This window comes from Rhineura floridana, chromosome 1 (genome assembly GCF_030035675.1).
Source record: "Rhineura floridana isolate rRhiFlo1 chromosome 1, rRhiFlo1.hap2, whole genome shotgun sequence".
In the NCBI taxonomy this organism is placed as follows: Eukaryota; Metazoa; Chordata; class Lepidosauria; order Squamata; family Rhineuridae; genus Rhineura; species Rhineura floridana.
This window is the reverse complement of record NC_084480.1, coordinates 156,589,947-156,608,883: the sequence shown is the minus strand read 5'-3', so window position 1 is coordinate 156,608,883 and position 18,937 is coordinate 156,589,947. Positions and strand designations below refer to the sequence as shown.

Genomic DNA, 18,937 nt, shown 5'->3' with positions numbered 1-18,937 from the left:
GTTGTGCACTTGCCCTGTCTTATTCACTGAATTTTTGAGAGCTTCCTATTCTTACACTGCTCCTGTTATTAAAATAAGCTGCCATTCTTTAAATGGAGGCTGTCATTGTCTGTCACATCACAAATTAAAAAGACAATTTTCTAAAAAATTCCTGGTGAGGGGAAGAACAAATCAGGGGGGACACTGCACCTTTCCCCCCATCCTGATTACAGGACTGGATGGAAAACAGGGCCACTTCATAGGTTAGCCTAAGACCAGCTTTATTGGCTTCTCTTCATGAATTCAATTATAAGAAGTTTGTCACTCTAAGAACTGGAGCCTGAGTTTGCTTGCTTGCTTCTTCCTTCCTCATCCCTTTCCCATTGTCTCTTTTAGGGCTTATCCATATGGGAGAATAACTTCATGCTAAAGATGCTGTTTTTACCTCCGTTTTCTGTTTGCACCGTCCACAGTAAGGGCTGAATGCCAGCTGAAACACAGTGTTTTCTAGTCACACTTGAGGGGAAGCATCAATCACGCAGTTTCCTAAAGACCACGCCCTCTAATTTAACATTTCCATTCCCTCTGGTTACCTGGCAACCAAGCATGTTCAGTTTGTTCTACCATTAAGTTTCATGTAAAAAAACAACAACCTGGAAGTGCAATTGTGCCCTGGGCTCCTGCTGGAAGGAAGGGCAGGATATAAATCAAATAATAAATAAATAAATAATAATTTGTATTTTCACTGGTACAGTACGCTGAAATACAAATCTTTTGTTTGAGCAGTGTTTTGCTTTTGTGCACAAGTTGGGGGGGAAAGAAAATAAAGGCAGTGTTTGCAGCAACATAAAAAAGGCTTGCAGAACAGGAAGAAGCAGCAGAAGTTTCCCTTCAGCCCACAGGAAATGAAATGAAAATTGGGAGGAGGCGGGAGTGGGCGTGGAGAGGGGAACGATTGACACATGCACCAAGAAGCATCAGAACAAAGCATCTGCCAGCCTTAGAGATACGTAGTGAAGACTTTTTTCCTTCCTTTATCAGAGGATTGGGTTAGTACAGATTTACAGAGGGGAAACTGTGATAGCTTTTGTTTGCCACTAACGTAATGCGAACCATGCTAATTAAAAGGGGATGCAAGTAGCACTAGACACACAGTAAACTCTGTGTAGATGAGCCCTTAGATTAAAGGCAGAGGGCAGAGACTGTTTTTTATGTTCTTGACCACATGTAAGTTGACCTGAGAGCCAGAGTGGGGTAAAATGCTTTCACTATATAAACAAACTTTTTTTTTGCTGCCTATCCTTTTTAGTTCTTCTCCTATGTCTTTACCCCAAACTCAGAATTGGAAGCACGTCAATGTTTTATAACAGAGTCCCCTTGATATTTTCTATTTTCAAGGTAATTCCCAAGATTTTATTGTACCTCTTTGAAGCATTTTGAGGAAATGCTATTAGAAAGCTACCTAATTTGGTTCCAAGATCTTTACTGAGGTTGTAATAGATGGAAATGTCCAAATGATATCCAAAAGGATGCCAGAGGTATTATTAGTATTTTATTAGTTTATGAATTGCTTTTCACACAAGTCTCAAGGTGACACAATCATGCAATAAAAACGAAAAATAGGTTTCAAGACAATACAAATAAATGCCCATGGCAGAGACCTATAAAAAAAACTTTAACCCAGCTGAGAATGCTTGGTATATAATATGGGTAGAAATATAATGTCAACGATCATTGTCAATGCCCCATAACCTGCTGTTTTGCAGCAGAGATGACATGTGATGGCAGCCAGATACGAAGGAGGGGCCAGAGCTCATGTAACTTTCATAGTGCCTGACAATGAAACTTGCTGAAATTCTCCCTCCAACATACCTGCTAAGGGTGCCAGAGCCTTGTGGCCCTTCTTTGTATCTGGATCCCTACTCTCACACTCTGTCTCCTTGGTTCAGTGTAATAACGCTTAGCATTGAAACTTGATTTTGAGAATTTAAAAAGTTTCACATATATGAGGCCTTGTAGCTGGGGTCTCTTTCCACAAGCTGGTTGAGTTCCGAGGGGATCCTTTCTGGGACAGATTGCTCCAACCCTAGCCAGGCACCCTGTCCTTACTCCTCTATCCCATATACCTTTCCCTCCTCTCCATGTTTGCTACAGGCTAATGGACAGGAACAAAGCAGCTGTCTTATTCCAAACGAGACAACCATCCATGTAGCTCAGTACTGTCTACACTGACCAGCAGTGGCTCTCTAGGGCAGCCTTTCCCAACCAGTGTGCCTCCAGATGTTGTTGGACCATAATTCCCATCTTTCCTGAACATTCGCAATGCTGGCTGAGGCTGATGGGAGTTGTGGTCCAACAACATCTGGAGGCACACTGGTTGGGAAAGGCTGCTCTAGGGTTTCAGGCAAGCAGTCTTTCCCAGTCCTACATGGAGGTGATGGGGAGTGGACCTGGGACATTCCGCATGCAAAGCAGATGCTCTCCCATTGAGCTACGGCCCTTCCCACTCTCTCCCCTTCCTAGCACTTCTCCCCTCTCCTAATACGGTAACAGTTATTTTACCCACCTCCCTCTCCCTAGAGCTAGTTATTTAGTCAACTCATGCAGGGTGCGGTCTGAGAAATCTTTGTGCAAATATATGCTGTAAACACAGTAGTTGCCAGAGCAAAGCGTTTCCATTAGCCACACCTGGAGGGGGAACGGGGTGATCTACTGATCAGTTGCGAAATCTCTGTGAAGCTGAATTTTTAAAAAGTGCACTCAGGCTACTCCCACCAGGTTTTACAGCAAAAAGGGGTGGGGTTTGACTAGCGTTGTGTGCCCACATTTTCAAGAGAGAGAGGTGGAAACACTCACTGGAACCAGCAGAACAGTGAGTGTGTTTCTACCCATATATTTGTATCTACTAACTGTTTTCTGTCTTGTAATAATCTCAAACCTCTCTGTTGCTCCTACAGTTGGAGTCTGTGTTGTCTTGCTATTTCACCCCTGTAATTGGCATGCAAGACAACTTCCCCATGGCAGACTGCAACACCAGGCCCAAGATCTTGACAGCATGCCTCTTTTGGTGACACGTACCTTTTCATGAATGAGTGGGTGCACATGTGATCAAGGACACACATTAACACTACCTAGCAGAATTATCCGTTCAGTGCTACTCCAATGAATTTGGACATGGCAACTGAGGTGCAGCTGTGCCCTGTCTGCTCGTGCAAACTCCAGACAAAGCTTTGCAAAGGGGGCATGACACTCTTGCAAGCAGATAGGCTGCTTTTTATAAATCTGCCTGCAATAAGCATAACATCCAGAATGTGTAAGCATAAACTCAGGAGGTTTTGCCAAGTTGGTGTCTTAGCATGTCAGGACACGTTCCCAAAGTAGCAGCTCCCAGAAAGGGGCTTGTTTTCCGCTTCCCATTGTGTAGTGTAGGGGTGATACACCTAGTCCTGGAATGGAAGCATTCAGATTCAGGTCAGGCAGAGAAGAACAGGAGAAAAGCAAATATAAGACCCACTGCATTTCACCAGAAAGATCTTTCTTTGGCTCCTCTGCTTTGAATCTCCTGTTCCGTATGAAGAGAATCTCTATTTGGCAGGCTTTTCAGGACTCCCCTTCCAGCTCACGCACACAATGGGCCTACCTGCACTCTGTTATATCCCCTCCGTTTATTATGTTCAGGCATTCTGCACACAATTATGATCACGTGGAGGTCTGCAGAGAGGAGCCTGTTCTCTGCGCCTTGGCTCCCCCCTGTGATTTAGAACACTCACAAGCAAGTGCAGGACCAAAAAACCTCGAGGGAACAGAGGATTCTGTGCTTCCTTCATTGGCTCTTGACCTGCAGCCTGCACAGAAGAAAGAAGAAATCTGCTTCTAAGATTTGGGGGGCTGTAGCTGTCTTCCCATGTCCACTTTGTCATAGTGCCCCTCACTCCATCAGCTCCCTCTCTTCAGGATTACTGAAATGTCATACAATAGCGTGGCTCCTGTAGAAGTCTAGCATGCTCTAAATCTTTGTTATAAATAGCCTGAACCCAAGTGTGCTGGGAAAGCACTAGGAGACTGAAGGAGATAACAAATGCCAGCTGCAAGCCTCACTTTTTTCATGGGGGTCTGCCACTAAATCTGGCTATGGCCCTCCTTGACAGCATTCAGACCTTTTTGAAACGTTAGAAGTGGGGCACAGCAGCTAGGTTGAGTCAGAGAGCTCTTTTAAAGGAGAATTACATTATTTCAGAAAGGCACAGCTCTCGAAGTGATGACTGCTTAATCTAGAAAACTGCACGCCCTTGATAGCACATGAAGTGGAAGTTGCCTGAGGAAGGAAGGGGCCATTATGTTTTCTGACATGAAGATTAATAATTGTGTTAGGAAAAGTATAGAAAACAGAATGTATTAATGGTTATGCAAGCATCTTGTGGCAAATGCCCTTCCATGGTCCTTACTTTCAGAATGGGAAGAACCACACATACAAATTTACATGCAAATCTCATTTCTGGATATTTCCAGTAAATCATTCAAAGGTCACATGCCACACTGACTTGCTTGCTATGGGAAGTCATTGCTCTTTCTTTATAGATATACCCATCACCCCATTCAAAAAAACCAGAGAGAGTCAAAGCTGTTGCTGTCCCCCACCCCCTGCGCACACACGCACACACTCACTATACGTATCAGGAAACTGAACAGTTGTGTGGCTATTTCACTGTTTGCCAGACTCGTCTTTAATTACTAACGTGGAAAACACTCCTGAAAGTTTTGGAAGAGAGGAAGAAATAATATAGTATCTGCTAGAATGTTGTGAATTCTGAGGATCTCAGCTCACAATTCTCTAAAGAATAAAACAAGTTTCTAGACCTTATGAGTATGCAGAGGAGCTGAAGGAAGGCTGTTCCGTTAGTGGAAGAGAGAGGAAGATTATTTTCACTAATCCCCCCCACACAGTGCCCTACTTTCCAGTTCTTCCCACACTGTTCCAAAAGGTCCCCTAACCCTCTAGTGCAGATTTTGGAAGCCTGCAGGGTGGAGGGGAAAACATACTCCTGACCCTCCCCATTCTGCTGATGGAAGCCTCTGCTTGACCGGAGCCGTCTGTCAACACAAAGAACACTGTTGGATATAATCCAGTGTTTAGTCACTTAGGTGGCACTCAAGTTCATCCATACTGTTGTATAAAATTGGTAAAAATCTATGTTTTCCTTATTCCTGGTAGTCCAAACTTGATCCTTCATGCATTCAAAAGAAATGGATTTATATTTTGGGGCTCAGACCCTACCTCTGCCTTGTACTCAGTTTGTTGGGCAGGTTACCTGGGAGCAGGGTTGCCAGGTCAGAAGCATTTCAACCCCTGAGATTGTAGTGGTGGGCCCTAGTGATGTTATGGGGCGGATCCAGGTGATGTCATGGGGCGGGCCTGAGTGATGACACAGGGGCCTAGTGATGTCATTAAGCATGATACATTAAGCATCAACCACAGTTGCTTGGAGCATACAATTCAAACAAAAACATTTATCCGATTGGAAATTAAGATAGAAATCTTAGCTAAAAGATAGAGTCTGGTAGGGATGCGTGTGCATAGCACGCATGCGTGCCATCAATGAAGATGGCAGTAGAGGCTTCAGCCCCGTAGGGAAACCTTGGCCGCCATCTTGTTTAATGGCAGCCCAGCGCTCACAGCTGCAAAAGACAGGAGAAACAGGGAGGTGGGGCCCGCAAGGGCCCGAGGCAAGCTGGTGCCCAAGGGCCCCAGCATGCCTAGCGCTAGCCCTGGAGCCTGGGTAGGGAACATTTAATCTAGGCTACTTGCTTCTGGCAAGAAGGGTTTAAGTGCCCTCAGGCCTGCCCAGTCACCAGAAGACCATTGTAGGAAGAAAGGAGCCTATTAATAATAATAATAATAAAAATTTATTTTTGGGCCACCTATCTGGCCGAATGAACGGCCACTCTAGGCGGCGTACATAATTAAATTAAAATACAACATATAATACAGTTTTATTATGTAGATGTTAGATGCGAGCAGGAGTAAAGATGGATGCCCCTGAAGGCTGCAATTCTAAACACACTGACAAGGGATTAAGCCCCATAGAACTCAATAGAACTTACTTCTGAGTAGATATAGTTAGTATTGTGCTGTTGGTAAAGCTAGGGATCCTCTGCAAAGATATCCATATCCAAGCAGGGTTGGCAACCCCCTGCCTGGAATGCCCTGCCCCTACCTGTTAACATGGCTGCTCCAAACTTCTATACAGATTTGACGCTTCACTTCAGAAAGAGGTCTGAGAAATGAGTAACAGCAAGAAGATTCTCTACCCTTTTCTGTCTACCCTGTGGGCTCCTATACTCTCATTTTGACAGCCAACCCAATTCCAGTGAGTAATAATTGACAGAGAGAAAACACACATGGTTTAGTCTACCTTCACAGGCAGCAGCTTGGGAACAACAACAATTGCAGCCACACTTCCCAGTATGTGAATTCCTTTTTACCACTGTTGGGCAAGAAACAAACTGTCATGCAACCCACAAGCTATATCATCAGTGGAAAAGAAAAACAAAATACAATGATGATTTCCTAAATGGAATACCATACCAACCACAACAAGAGTCCTATGAGTAAGGCAGAAAACTCAGCATCCCGCAACCAGTCAGGATTCATAACCAAAAACCAAAACTAAAAACATCTTGGCAGCCTGGCAGCCAAGGCAACAGAAATCTCCAGGCAGCACAACCTGACCTGGGGGCTGCAGTTAGTGCGGAATGTTGTGGCACAATTGCTGACATGAGTGAGACCCTATCAGCACATAATAATTCTACTCTGAAATCTGCACTGGTTGCTGATTGGCTACCAGCCCAAGTTCAAGATGTGCTTTCCATCTTACAGGTGCCACATAGTACTTGTTCTACTCTTTAAGAAATCTGTCCTTTAGTGTGGCAGCACTTACACTTTGGAACTCCCTGCCTATTGATATTAGGCAGATGCCTTTATTGTACTCTTTCCAGCATCAGCTAAAAACATTTTTGTTTAGGCAAGCCTACTTGGGCATGTAGAAGCTATTGTGTTGTTTATCTGTTTTTAACTCATTGTTGGTTTTATTATTTTGAATGTTTTTAAATACCTGCCTTTAACTGTTTTTGCCAATAATTTTATTGTTTTAATTCCTTCTGTAAACCGCTTTGAGATTTTTTAAAATAAAGTGGTATATAAATGTTGCAAATAAAATACATAAATAAATTTCAGAGTCACTGTGGCCCTTGGCTCTCTTTCCACTTTTAGGAACAAAGGAATCTGCCTTATACTGCCTCAGGCCATTAGTACCATCTAGTTCAGTAGTACTGAAATGGACTAGCATTGGCTCTCCAGGATTCCAGGCAATAGCCTTTTCCAGAAATTGAATTTTGGACCTTTGCATGCAAAACCTACCACTGAGCTACAACCCTTCCCCTGTTTAAAAAAGTATCTTTTAAAATTGTTCTTTTCAATTCATTAATGAATGCACATCATACCTAGGGCACACCATTCATTTAAAGCACATTCAACACACATTTGAAGCGCCTGAATCACACCACAGAATCATGGGAAGTGGGTGGTATAACTGTGAGGGGGAAACTACACTTCCCACAGTTCTTTAGGGGAAGTCATGCACTTTAAATGCGAGTTGGATGAAACCATAGTGTGAAATCAGATACTTATCAGGACATAGTATGAAGAAATATTTATATAAGCATGACTGTCAAATATGTTTTTATTTATACAACCTGTAAAGATATTTATAGTGCAATCTTACGTTTGTTTACTCAGAAGCAAGTCCCAATGTATTCAATGGGGCTTACTCAAATAGGGAAGTGTGAACAGAACTGCAATCTTAAGTGCTAAGGAACTTCACTCACCCAACCCAAAATTCAGAATCATGGCATTTTAAGCTGTTTTGCAACTGTTTATACTTGTTTTTATGGTTATTGGATTTAAAAAGGATTTATTTCTTATTGTGAGCTGCCTTGGTTTCCAATTGGCAACCCTACCTTACAGGGTTGTTGGAAAGATTCCTTATATACACACACACTGGAGATGTAAAAATACATACACCCCATAAAACAGTTTATTGTCAAAACCAGTTGGTCATTGCAGAACATTTTTTTAAAAATCAGTATTAGTTTACTACACAATAAAAACTGTGATACCCAAGTAAGCCCTGCCTAATTGCTGTAAAAAATAGGAATGGAGGGGGAGAGAAAGATTTACAAGACAAACACAATTCTTTGCTATGTTCACTCAAAAGTCCCATTAATTTACAGCACAATCCTAACCATGTCAACTCAAAAGTAAGTCCTACTGAATTCAATGGGGTTTACTTCAGGTACAGTAGGGTCCCGCTTTACAGCGCTTCGCTTTACAGTGCTCCGCTAATACAGCAGTTGTGAATTGTAGGAAGGCCCCGCTTTACAGCGCTTGTTCCGCTTTTACGGCGGTTTTTTGCCCCCGGGCGCCATTTTGGTCATTGTAAGTCAATGGGATCCGCTTTACAGCAGTTTTCGCTTTACAGAGGGGGTCCGGAACGTAACCTGCTGTATGAGCGGGGCCCTACTGTATGTGGGATTAGCATTGCAGCTTTATTCCCAGAAAAGTAAGTATAGGATTAAAGCTTCATATTGGGTAGGTTTTCCTGGGCTGCCCTCTTCAACAGCCCAGGAAAATTTAAACTTGTTTGACTCCTGCACACAAGAGAGAAAAAGTCTGAAAGCTATATACTTACTTAATTTATGAGATTTTCAGGTAAGCAGGAAAAAACAAGAGTTTTCTGGATTTGCAATTGGGTCTAGGTACTGCCTGGAGGCCAACAAATCCCTTGTCAATCACAACCCTGACTTCACTTATTGGCTACAAACCTGAAAGAGCAGGTTTAGAGCACCCAGCTATGAGCTCATTCAATAGAAGTTGCATGGTGGGGCGGCTGACGTTTTGGTGTATATCTCATGTGAACCACACCACCTAGAAACTTACTTTTTAAAAAAATGAAACCTGAGAGTCTGGAGATTAAGGTGACTCACCCAAAGACCCAGAGAGGACCCCAAAAATCCAGAGTTTCGGGGCAAAAAACAGAGACCTGAGAAGTCTACTTGGGAGAGTGCTCATGTTCTGCTTGTGTGCTTCTCACAGGTATCTGGTTGGTTGGATTAAATGGTCCTTCGATCTGATCCAGAAACACCTGTCAGGAATCACAAAATGGCTGTCACGGGCATGGCTAGGCACAAAACACCCATTTCACAGAAGGCAAACTGGTGAGGATAAAAGAGAAGTTATCCTCACCAGTTTGCCTTCTGTGAAATGGGTGTTTTGTGCCTAGTCATGCCCGTGACAGCCATTTTGTGATTCCTGACAGGTCCAGGCTCTTTAAGGTGTGCCTGGTGGAACTGGAGTTCTGTACCAGCCAATGTGAGCCTGGAAATTAAAGAGGACACACAATGGTGCCTGTTTTCCAAATTTTTGTTTTTATTTCAATACACAGTTATTGAAATCCATCCGATTCGTTTCTTTTACCATATTCATAACAGGGTGTAGTAATGAATTCTAGAGTTCAACATGGCCTTGTCCTACGTTCACAGGGCTGGAAAATACCGTTTATCTCACAGTCTAAAATTAGGAACACCCAGTCCAGCTAAAAATATGACCTAGCAGGACTATATTAAACATGCATCCGAAAGGCATCCGAAAGAGCCAGTGCACAGCCCACCATTGTGTGCCCCAGATGCCTGCAAGCCAAATTCCTGGAGCATGAGCAGAGGAATCTCTCTCCTGTTGGAAAGCTAACTGGAGAAGATACTCTCCAAGGGCACTTTAGGACTTACGTCTGTCTGCCTTCCTGGTAACGAAAAAGAAGTCACACAGGGTGTGTACTTTTACCCACAAATCCCACCCCCACTGCTGCCCTTGCCACATCACACCAGGGGTGAGTAACCTTTTCTGTGTTGGGCCTTTGTGGGTTATCTCTTGGGAGCCACATACTGGTAGTAGGCGGGGCAAAGCCAGTTGCGGGCAGGTCCAAACCCCAAAGTGCATGAAGCCACTCCTCCCTTCCCCCCCTTTCTCCTTGTCTTCTGAGTGTTAGCCAGAAAGGAAGAGGTTTCTTTTCTTTCTCACTGAGCCAGCGCGCAAATACAGTCTGCTGCAAGAAGCTGAAAAGATTGCTCTGTTCCTCACTTGCCAGGCCAACTTGCTTGGCTGAGGGGGTAGGTCTCAGGAGGAGAAGCCGCAGGCTAGATGAAAATGCATCCCTGCTTTACAGACAGCATCTTCACATCACAAATCATTAAAGAAATCCAACCACAGCTAACAACTCTTTGATACATATAAGTCCCTTAAACATAACTATTTCTGTAGACAAATTTCATACATTCCAACTGTTCATATTTATAAGTGGCAGTCCCTATATTTTGGTCTCCGTCTCTGCTACATCCCCGTCACTAATACAGTAGCCTTAGGCTGGTAATGTGAGTTGTTTGGGAATACACATTTTTCTGTAGTCCCTAGCTATTAAGTCTTTTAGCGGAGAGGATGTACCTTGTCTCTAGTGTGCATGCCTGTAAAGGCACATGCACAAATACTAAGGCAGTGTGCAAAGCTTTCCCACATTGCAACTGCTGAGGTCCATTTTGAACTGTTGACAACGATCTGTGGGACAATTATTCTTTTCTGTCATACCAAGTACAAAAACCTCTTGTCTTTTTAATCAACGGAGGGGAAGCTATTGCAGAGTAAATGAGTACAGCATACAGCAGAGGGAGTAGAGCCTTTGGTAAAGTGTTCGTATAGGGTGGGGAGGCCTTGGAATGTGATCTGTGGTGTGAAAATAGGGATTTTTAACACATGAAACAAAGGCTCAAGTTGGAGCAATTTCTTTTATTTTCTTGGATATGCAGTTTTTTTATAAATGTAATACAAATATTGTTTTAAAGAATAGGAATGTTGCAAGTGTGTCCCTAATTTCATCTGTGAAATCTGAAGATCCAAAGGGGCTACTATATCCCTACAGTGCTACATATATAGAAAACGAGCGAACATTCTTTCTCTCAAGACACCCCCCCCTTTCTTCTTTTGGACTAGTTCATATGTTGCGGTTACAAGCAAGGAGCTTGTACAGCACTGTTGCTTCTCAAATTACCCAGGGGGAGCCCACACTGCAGCTCTTCCTCACACTGGTGGAAGTGGCCTGGAGAATAGCTACAGGATGGGTTCCTGCCACACCTTACGTTGCCCCAGCAATTTAGGAAGCGGCAGCTTTGCAGTGGCTCCTATGCTGCCAAAGGGACAGTAATTGTGGGAGTGGAGCTGCTGGAGATCTGGGCATTGACACGGATGTCAGTGGTTCACACGTTGCTTCTCTACGGATCAGGTCTGCTCTACAGGGGGTGGGAGTGGTGATTGTTAAACATATGACATGGGTATGTCGTTAGCACCGATATCATATCCTGGAAGCATTATTATCCAACACTTCTATCCTTCCGGCGCCAGGTTAAAACTTTCCTCTTCACCCAGGCATTTTAATATGTTTTAGTATGTGTTGGAATTGTTTCATCTTTTAAAATTTTAAATCTTTTTAATGTGTTTAAATTGTTAAGATGTGTTTATTGTATTTTGATGTTAGTCTTGTGCACTGCCCAGAGAGCTTCGGCTATGGGGCGGTATATAAGTTTAATAAATAAATAAATAAATAAATTATTCACTCAGTTGTTAAGCTGAGATACAGTGTGGTTCATCTGAACGCCTGTGACATGTGCTGCTAGCATGCACGGCCCTCCCTCCGCTGTAGGCTCTTCTCACTGCATCAACTACATGTTGTGTTGCGTATTGTCTGCAGAGGAATTCCAACACAGGAACATGTGCAACATTCAGCTGTTGCAGGAAGATGACCCGCTTGGGGTGGGGTGGGGGGAGGCTCAAAGCACAGCCTCTTGCCGTCGTCAACATGGATATGACCTACATGCTGCTAACACCTGAACATGGCTAGGAAAAGCCTCTCTTAAAATTCAGGTGTCTTGCTTTGAGATGTCTGCAGGTCAAGTTCCGAATTTTAGCTAGGGTACAGAGGGACCAGAACAGCACGTGATGACTTTTCTGTACTTCTTTATTCCAAGAGCACAAGTCGCTATGGAAATACCTTCTCTCCCAGAAATCTGCCACTTGTTATCCTGCCTTTGCTTCTATTGCTGATGTCTTTATGAGATAGCAGTTGCCTCTCTTCCTCCCAACAGATACTCTTAGCCTTAATTTTCTGATTAATCAGATTGTCAGTTCGTCCTCCACTATGGCTTGTCCTTTACAGATTTAACTTACCTCTAGGATTCGTTGAGCAGCTACAGTATTTTATTTTGCTCATTGGCAGTGGAACCTTCTTACAACTGGAGCGTTAAATACATACTTGGTTCAGAAACAGATTTTTACCATAAAGGCAACAGAGAACAAATCTGTCTCTAGCACAGAATGGGGCCTTTAAGTAATGGGATATTTTTTCAGCTTGATTTAGTAAAGACTTTCCTGGTTAGTACTCCTGACGTGGCAGAAGAGTGGTTTTGCTACCAGAATGTGGGTGAAAAAAACATTTTGATTAAACATAAGTGACACAGGGAAATTAGTTTCAAGTGTTACAGCTTGGCAACTCAGCAAAACATCAAGCTTGCATTCTTGATCTGCTTAATCTCTCTTGCCACTTAATGCAGTAAATATGATTGTACAGTCCAAAGACAGAGGGCTTGCTCCACAAAAAAAACATTTATAGGTTGACATGAAACTTGTATGATGCAAAAATTAAGATTTATATGAAAATCTGTATTCATGCATCAGCTGCCTGTTCTGAGGCCCCCAATTTATACCCCAAGCTGCTCCAAGCTACAAGAGCTGTCGGTGGCAGATGAACATGTGCATGCATCCTGTACTTACCTCCAGCACCATCTCAGTCATTTGAAAACGCCTCTGAGAAGTTTTGTCAGAAGTCACAGGCTCATGGAGCAGCACAACGAGCATGTCATACTTCTTCAAGGCCTGCTTATAGTTTTTCTCACTCAGGTCAATCACACGATCTCTCCCATCGTAAGTAGGAAATTCTAGTCCTTCTTCTGCTCTATAGCAAGTAAGCACATACAAGCCTGCCAAGAGCCAGCAAGGTGTTTTCATGTCGGGGTGTTTTTGCTTGTTTCTCTTGGGGGAAGAAAAAGGAATTCCAAGAGAAGAACCTGCAGAGATTCGGTTCTCTGGCTGCCGGTTTGATCCCCCAAGCTTTCCTGTGAGTCTGTCTAGATAGATGGAGGTCACTGAAAACCAGCCAGAGCGAACTAGCAACCCTTGTTTGAAAGACAAAAGGCAGAAAGACAGACAGGAGAAGCTGGGAGACCAAACCCAGGATACCTTACATAGCTTGCCCTAGCTTCTGGGTCATTAAGAACTCCATTTTTAGGAAGCAGTTGTTTCAGGCTATAAATAGACCCTGCAATGAATAAAAAGGACAGATATGACACGATTGAGGGACTTTGCTGGCACTCTGCTTTGCCTCAGAGAGGGAGAAAGGGAGTAGCAGAGGGTGGATGAGGGGAAGGAAGGCTCTGACTGCTGTACAGAAAACGAAGGCATCTCTTAGAGTTTCAGAAGGGCACAAGCAACTACCCGGACTCTACGAATAACTTTCCTTAAAATACCCTCATTATTGGTTATACAACAATTGCAACAGTTATACAACAGCCTTGGAGTATGTTTTTTAAAAGTTGCTTTATTTTCTTCATTCGCATTCACCTCTCATGAAGGAGAATCAAACCACAAAAGTAGATGCTGCCAGGCAGTCAAGGGGGTTTACTATCTTTTATGGGACTGAAGCAAAGGGATTGCTTTTAGTTCACATTTATTTATTTATTACACATCTTTCCTCCCAGAGGAGCCCAGGGCAGATTATTATCTATTAATAGATAATGTATCTATTTATTCCTAAGTCACATTACTTACGTTGCCAAGCTTTTGAAATGGCTCACAGCTTTAACAACTACACCATAAATATGTAAATCAATTATCTGTGTTTATTTTCAGTGGACCGTTGGCCTGAGTTAAGCCTGGCTGTTCCGTGTAGCTAAAGGTGTAATTAACAAAGGGGTGTGAGATCAGAGGACACAACCTTGTTCCTCTCAATTCCTTGCAAACTGAGGTAAGATTTAAAGTGCAGAGTAGGCAAAGGGCTGAACGCTACTGCCACTCTGACCTAAAACAACAAATTTTAGCCTTTTCACTCCTGGAGGAGCAACTGATCCCTCCCCCTGTCATCCCTATTGAACTTCAAAGTACTACTCACCCCACCATTTTGCTATGTAGGGGCTTCAGGGCAGGCCTGATTCTGCACATGGCGCTGCTGTTGTCGCTTCTAGTTTGGACCTATGAAACTGAGGTATTGTGAGGCCACACTAGGAATATAGAAAAACCTCTGGGCTGCTGGCCAATCTTGACATGCCAGGGGTTCCAATTTGGCCCGCGAGGCCATTTTCCCAAAGCTGTCAGTCAACTGATGCATCAACTGAAAGGTGGGGTTCACGTCCCCTGACCAGGAGCAGCCCCCTGTCAAGAGCAGGGCTGACCCCTCCGCTCATCAGCAGGTAAGTGAAGAGCTCAGTTGTGATTTGTGCTACTTTGCCAGCACATTCCCTGTGGGGAATAAACCAGCAAAGCAGATCCCTGAGGAGAACAAGATTAAACCCTCCATTGAACAGCTGTGGGGAACTTGCTGGTGAAGCAGATCCCTGCAAAGAGCAGGACTGAACCCTTTGCACATCAGCTAGTGAGCAGAGAGTTCAATCCTGCTTGGAGCTATTTTGCCATTTACATCAGATGACTGACATGAGGTGGGAGGAGGTAAAGAACTGGCCTGCCAGGTTCAAACGCTTCCCCACCCCTGCTCTATAATCTACCTCCCAGGATCTGCCTTACACTACGCCAGCTTTCTCGGTGACCTCCAGATGTTTTGGACTACAACTTCTGCCAGGCCTTGCCAGCATGACCAATGGTCAGGGGTGATAGGAGTTGTGGTACAAAATATCTGGCAGGCACCACGTTAAAGAAGGCTGCGCCTACTCTAAAGTGAAAAGGATGATGAATGTAATGTTAATGTTTTACTCCAGGTGTAAACATGTCATAAGCCCTAACATTTCTGGAAGCTGAAACCTCTCTGGACAGATAGAATCTGCAGAAGATTTTTAAACTGTTCCTCCCAGATGCTGATAAAGAAGTAGTAAGCTCTTTTATAGTACCTATGCTGAAAGGCATAAGAGCCATGGTGATCTGTCAGTGGAAACAGGGTGGGGCTGGAACAGCAGGAAGTTCTGAGGAAATGGGGGCAAATCAGTTGCTTGAGGATCATAATTTGATTAAGTTATTATTATTATTTTTACCCCGCCCTTTTTCCAAAGCTGGAACTCAGGGCAGCTTACAAATAAAAATGAATACATATATGAAAAACATACAAAAACCTGCATTTAAAATTGAATTAAACTATATATGACATTAAAACATTTAAACATAGACTTAAAACAGTTAAAAACATTTTAAAAATAGTGTAATTAAGGCAGTAAAACAATACCGAGCACCTCTAAACCAGAGCTTGGAAAAGTTACTTTTTTGAACTACAACTCCCATCAGCCCCAGCCAGCATGGCAACTGGATTGGGCTGATGGGAGTTGTAGTTCAAAAAAGTAACTTTTCCAAGCTCTGCTCTAAACACTATCCTTAAACCAATTCCAAAGATACAGAAGACCTCTTGGAAGCTGGGCCTGGCAACCAAGAGGTCTTCTGTATCTTTAAAAGTTGTGCAGGGGGAAGGGAGAATTCCACCTTGTGGTTTTTCCAATTACACTGTTGCAAGAACACCTGCACTTGGCTGACTTTCTCTTCTCCTAAAGATACAGGATCAGTCTCAGGCCATGAACCTGGCAACCCTAGTCTTAATAGTTAAATTTATGTCAATATCAAGATGAAGATGTAAGTTACAACTATCCAGTTAGGTCATTGATCATTACAGTATTCCAGATGGTTAAGGGTACCTGTATAATAGCTAGTATACCTGATAATCCATAGATCCCCTTTAAACTCTTTGCTTCCTTATATGGTAATAAGTAGAAATATAGCCATTTTCTTTCTTTCCTTCTTTGCAAGCAGAGAAAAACCAGACTGCATCTCAGCTGAGCATTTAGCGTTGAGAAGACTGAGGGGAGATATGGTAGCACTCTTTAAGTACTTGAAAGGTTGTCACACAGAGGATGGCCAGGATCTCTTCTTGATCATCCCAGAGTGCAGGACATGGAATTATGGGGTCAAGTTACAGGAAGTCGGATTTCAACTGAACATCTGGAAAAATCTCCTAACTGTTAGAGTGGTATGACAATGGAACCAATTACCTCGGGAGGTGGTGGGCTCTGCAACACTGGAGAAGTTCAAGAGGCAGCTGGACAGGCACCTGTCGGGTATGCTTTGGCTTCGATTCCTGCAAGGAGCAGGGAGTTGGACTCAGTCTCAACAGGCTAAACATTCTTTCAGTCTCTCATCATAGGCTTTGTTTCCAATCTCCTAACCATCCTTGTTGCCCTTCTCTGGACTTGTTCCAGCTTGTCTGCATCCTTCTTAAAGTGCTGTGTCCAGAACTGGATGTAGTACTCAAGACGAGGCCTAACCAGTTCCGAACAGATGGGAAACAATACTTCACGTGATTTGGAAACTCTACTTCTGTTAATGCAGCCTAAAATAGCACTTGATCACACTGTTGGCTCATATTCAGCTTGTGATCAACAACAATTCCAAGATCCTTTTTGCATGTAGTATTGCTGAACCAAGTATCACCCATCTTATAACTGTGCACTTGGTTTCTTTTTCATAGTTGTAGAACTTTGCACTTGTCCCTGTGAAATGGAGGGAGGGAGAGATCCATTCTCACCTCTGCCCATCACTCTCTGTAAACAAGAACAGAAAATCTGCCTCCCCTCACTCTCTTTGGTTGTTTAAAGTGCCAACATTGGGAGAAACAGCAAGATTATGATTTCCAGGGGGTGGAGTTTGGAGGGATGAATGTTCCACCAATAGGAGTCGGAACGGGCAGAGGAATGGGGAAACTGGGCACAGGCAGTGAGCCGCTGGAGACATCGGAATTTGTAAAACTGAATTGAAACGTAGCCAGTAGAAACACCCTTGTTGCGTTTTGAGCCTTTCATGGGCACCTAGCCTCAGTTTCCTTTAGAGGAGAGGACATTCCTGTGCTCCATCAGTTTCTTCCCAAGTTCTCTGCCCCCTGCTTGGGTACATTCCTACATCCTGCCATGGGATTTTTCAAGGCGGGGGGTGGGGTGGGGGCCAGACAAAGAAAATATTGTAAATAAATAATCTGGTAGATCTGGTGACTGGCAGAGGGGCTGCCCTGGATAGAACTGGCCTCTGAGAAATTTATATTCCAGAACTGTTGTTTCTCAGTGGGTAGATTTGCTATCCATCTGTGGGTAAGCATGGCATCTGGGCATCTTTCCATTCACAGCTGAAACTCTCCATTCTTTCCCAAGCTTCCTTCATCCATCCCTTAATTAACTGCACTGCTATTACAACCAACTTCACAGCCTGCCCCCTTTTCCCCCCACACACACTGCATTTACCTCAAAAACAAAAAACACCAGGGTAACAGCACAGTCCAGAATAACAACACTGGACTAAACTTCAAGGTTGTTATACACTACTGTTCACTCCCCCATCCCCAGAAAAATTGGCATAACCACAACAGATTACTTTGCTAGACTGGTGCAACTCCTGCCCTCTCAGCCATAGCCTCACGCTTTGCAATATGTGTATAATAACATCAGCATCAATTGCATTGGCACGCTGACGGTGTAATGATTTAAATGTTTACAAATTTATTTATTTATTTATTATTTGATTTATATCCCACCCTTCCTCCCTGCAGGAGCCCAAGGCAGCAAGCAGAAGCACTAAAAACACATCAAAACATCATAAAAACAAATCCTAAAATACACCAAAACAAAACAACTTTAAAAACATTTTTTAAAAAAGCTTTTAAAAGATCTTTTTAAAAGGGTTAAAAACATATTGTTTTTTTAAAAAACATATTAAAAAGCAATTCCAGCACAGACGCAAACTGGGATAGGTCTCAACTTAAAAGACTTGTTGAAAGAGGAAAGTCTTCAAAAGGCGCCGAAAAGATAGCAGAGATGGCACCTGCCTAATATTCAAAGGGAGGGAATTCCACAGGGTAGGTGCCGCCACACCAAAGGTCCGTTTCCTATATTGTGCAGAACGAAACTCGTGCTAAGATGGTATCTGCAGGAGGCCCTCACCTGCAGAGCACAGTGATCGACTCGGTATATAAGGGGTAAGACGGTCTTTCAGGTATTGTGGTCCCGAGCTGTATAGGGCTTTGTACACCAAAACTAGAACCTTGAACTTAAATGCCCTATGTGAGGAGGCAGGCAGCTCCATTGGTCGAGGGGGCAGCAGCAGTGTGGGGCAGTGGCAGGGGCAGTGACGGAGCACAGGAATAGGTGAAGAGCATTAGCGGGCCCATGGCAGCCAGTGCACACCAGGGACTGGGGGGAATTACAAGGTGAGTTGACAAGGGAGTGGGGTACCTGGGGGTGCATTTGCGAGTGCTTGGGGAGTGCATTTTAGTGTGTGTGTTTCAGAGCCTATGGGTGTATGTTTGGGAGTTCTTGGTGTGTGTGTGTGTGTGTGTGTGTGTGTTGGGGGGGTGAGCAAAGCGAGCAGGGGGGCAGAGCCTCCTCCTCTATATAGAATTTTGTAATTACATAAATATATATTTATTTGTAGAATTCCCTCTTGAAGGAATTGAGAGGTCCAGAACATGTTGGACATTATTTTCTTCTACCCTTTGCTTCCTGCTTCCTCCCCTCTGCCCCTCCTCCTCCTCCCCCCCTCCCCCTCCAAGAA

General features: G+C 43.6%; 1 protein-coding gene and 1 long non-coding RNA gene across 2 annotated transcripts in view; one reads left to right on the top strand and one right to left on the bottom strand.

The window, feature by feature from the left end:
* Positions 1 to 13,377, bottom strand: part of CASQ2 (calsequestrin 2) — a 63,443-nt gene extending 50,066 nt beyond the window's left edge. The window contains exon 1 of the mRNA XM_061638944.1: positions 12,908 to 13,377. Coding sequence (XP_061494928.1) covers positions 12,908 to 13,141 — 234 coding nt within the window. The 5' untranslated portion in view covers positions 13,142 to 13,377. The remainder of the gene's footprint in view (positions 1 to 12,907) is intronic.
* LOC133390425 (uncharacterized) lies at positions 11,134 to 17,122 on the top strand. Its single transcript, XR_009764396.1, has 3 exons — positions 11,134 to 11,363; positions 14,042 to 14,156; positions 16,154 to 17,122. It is a non-coding gene; the product is annotated as an uncharacterized LOC133390425 (long non-coding RNA).
* The last annotated feature ends 1,815 nt before the right edge of the window (positions 17,123 to 18,937 follow it).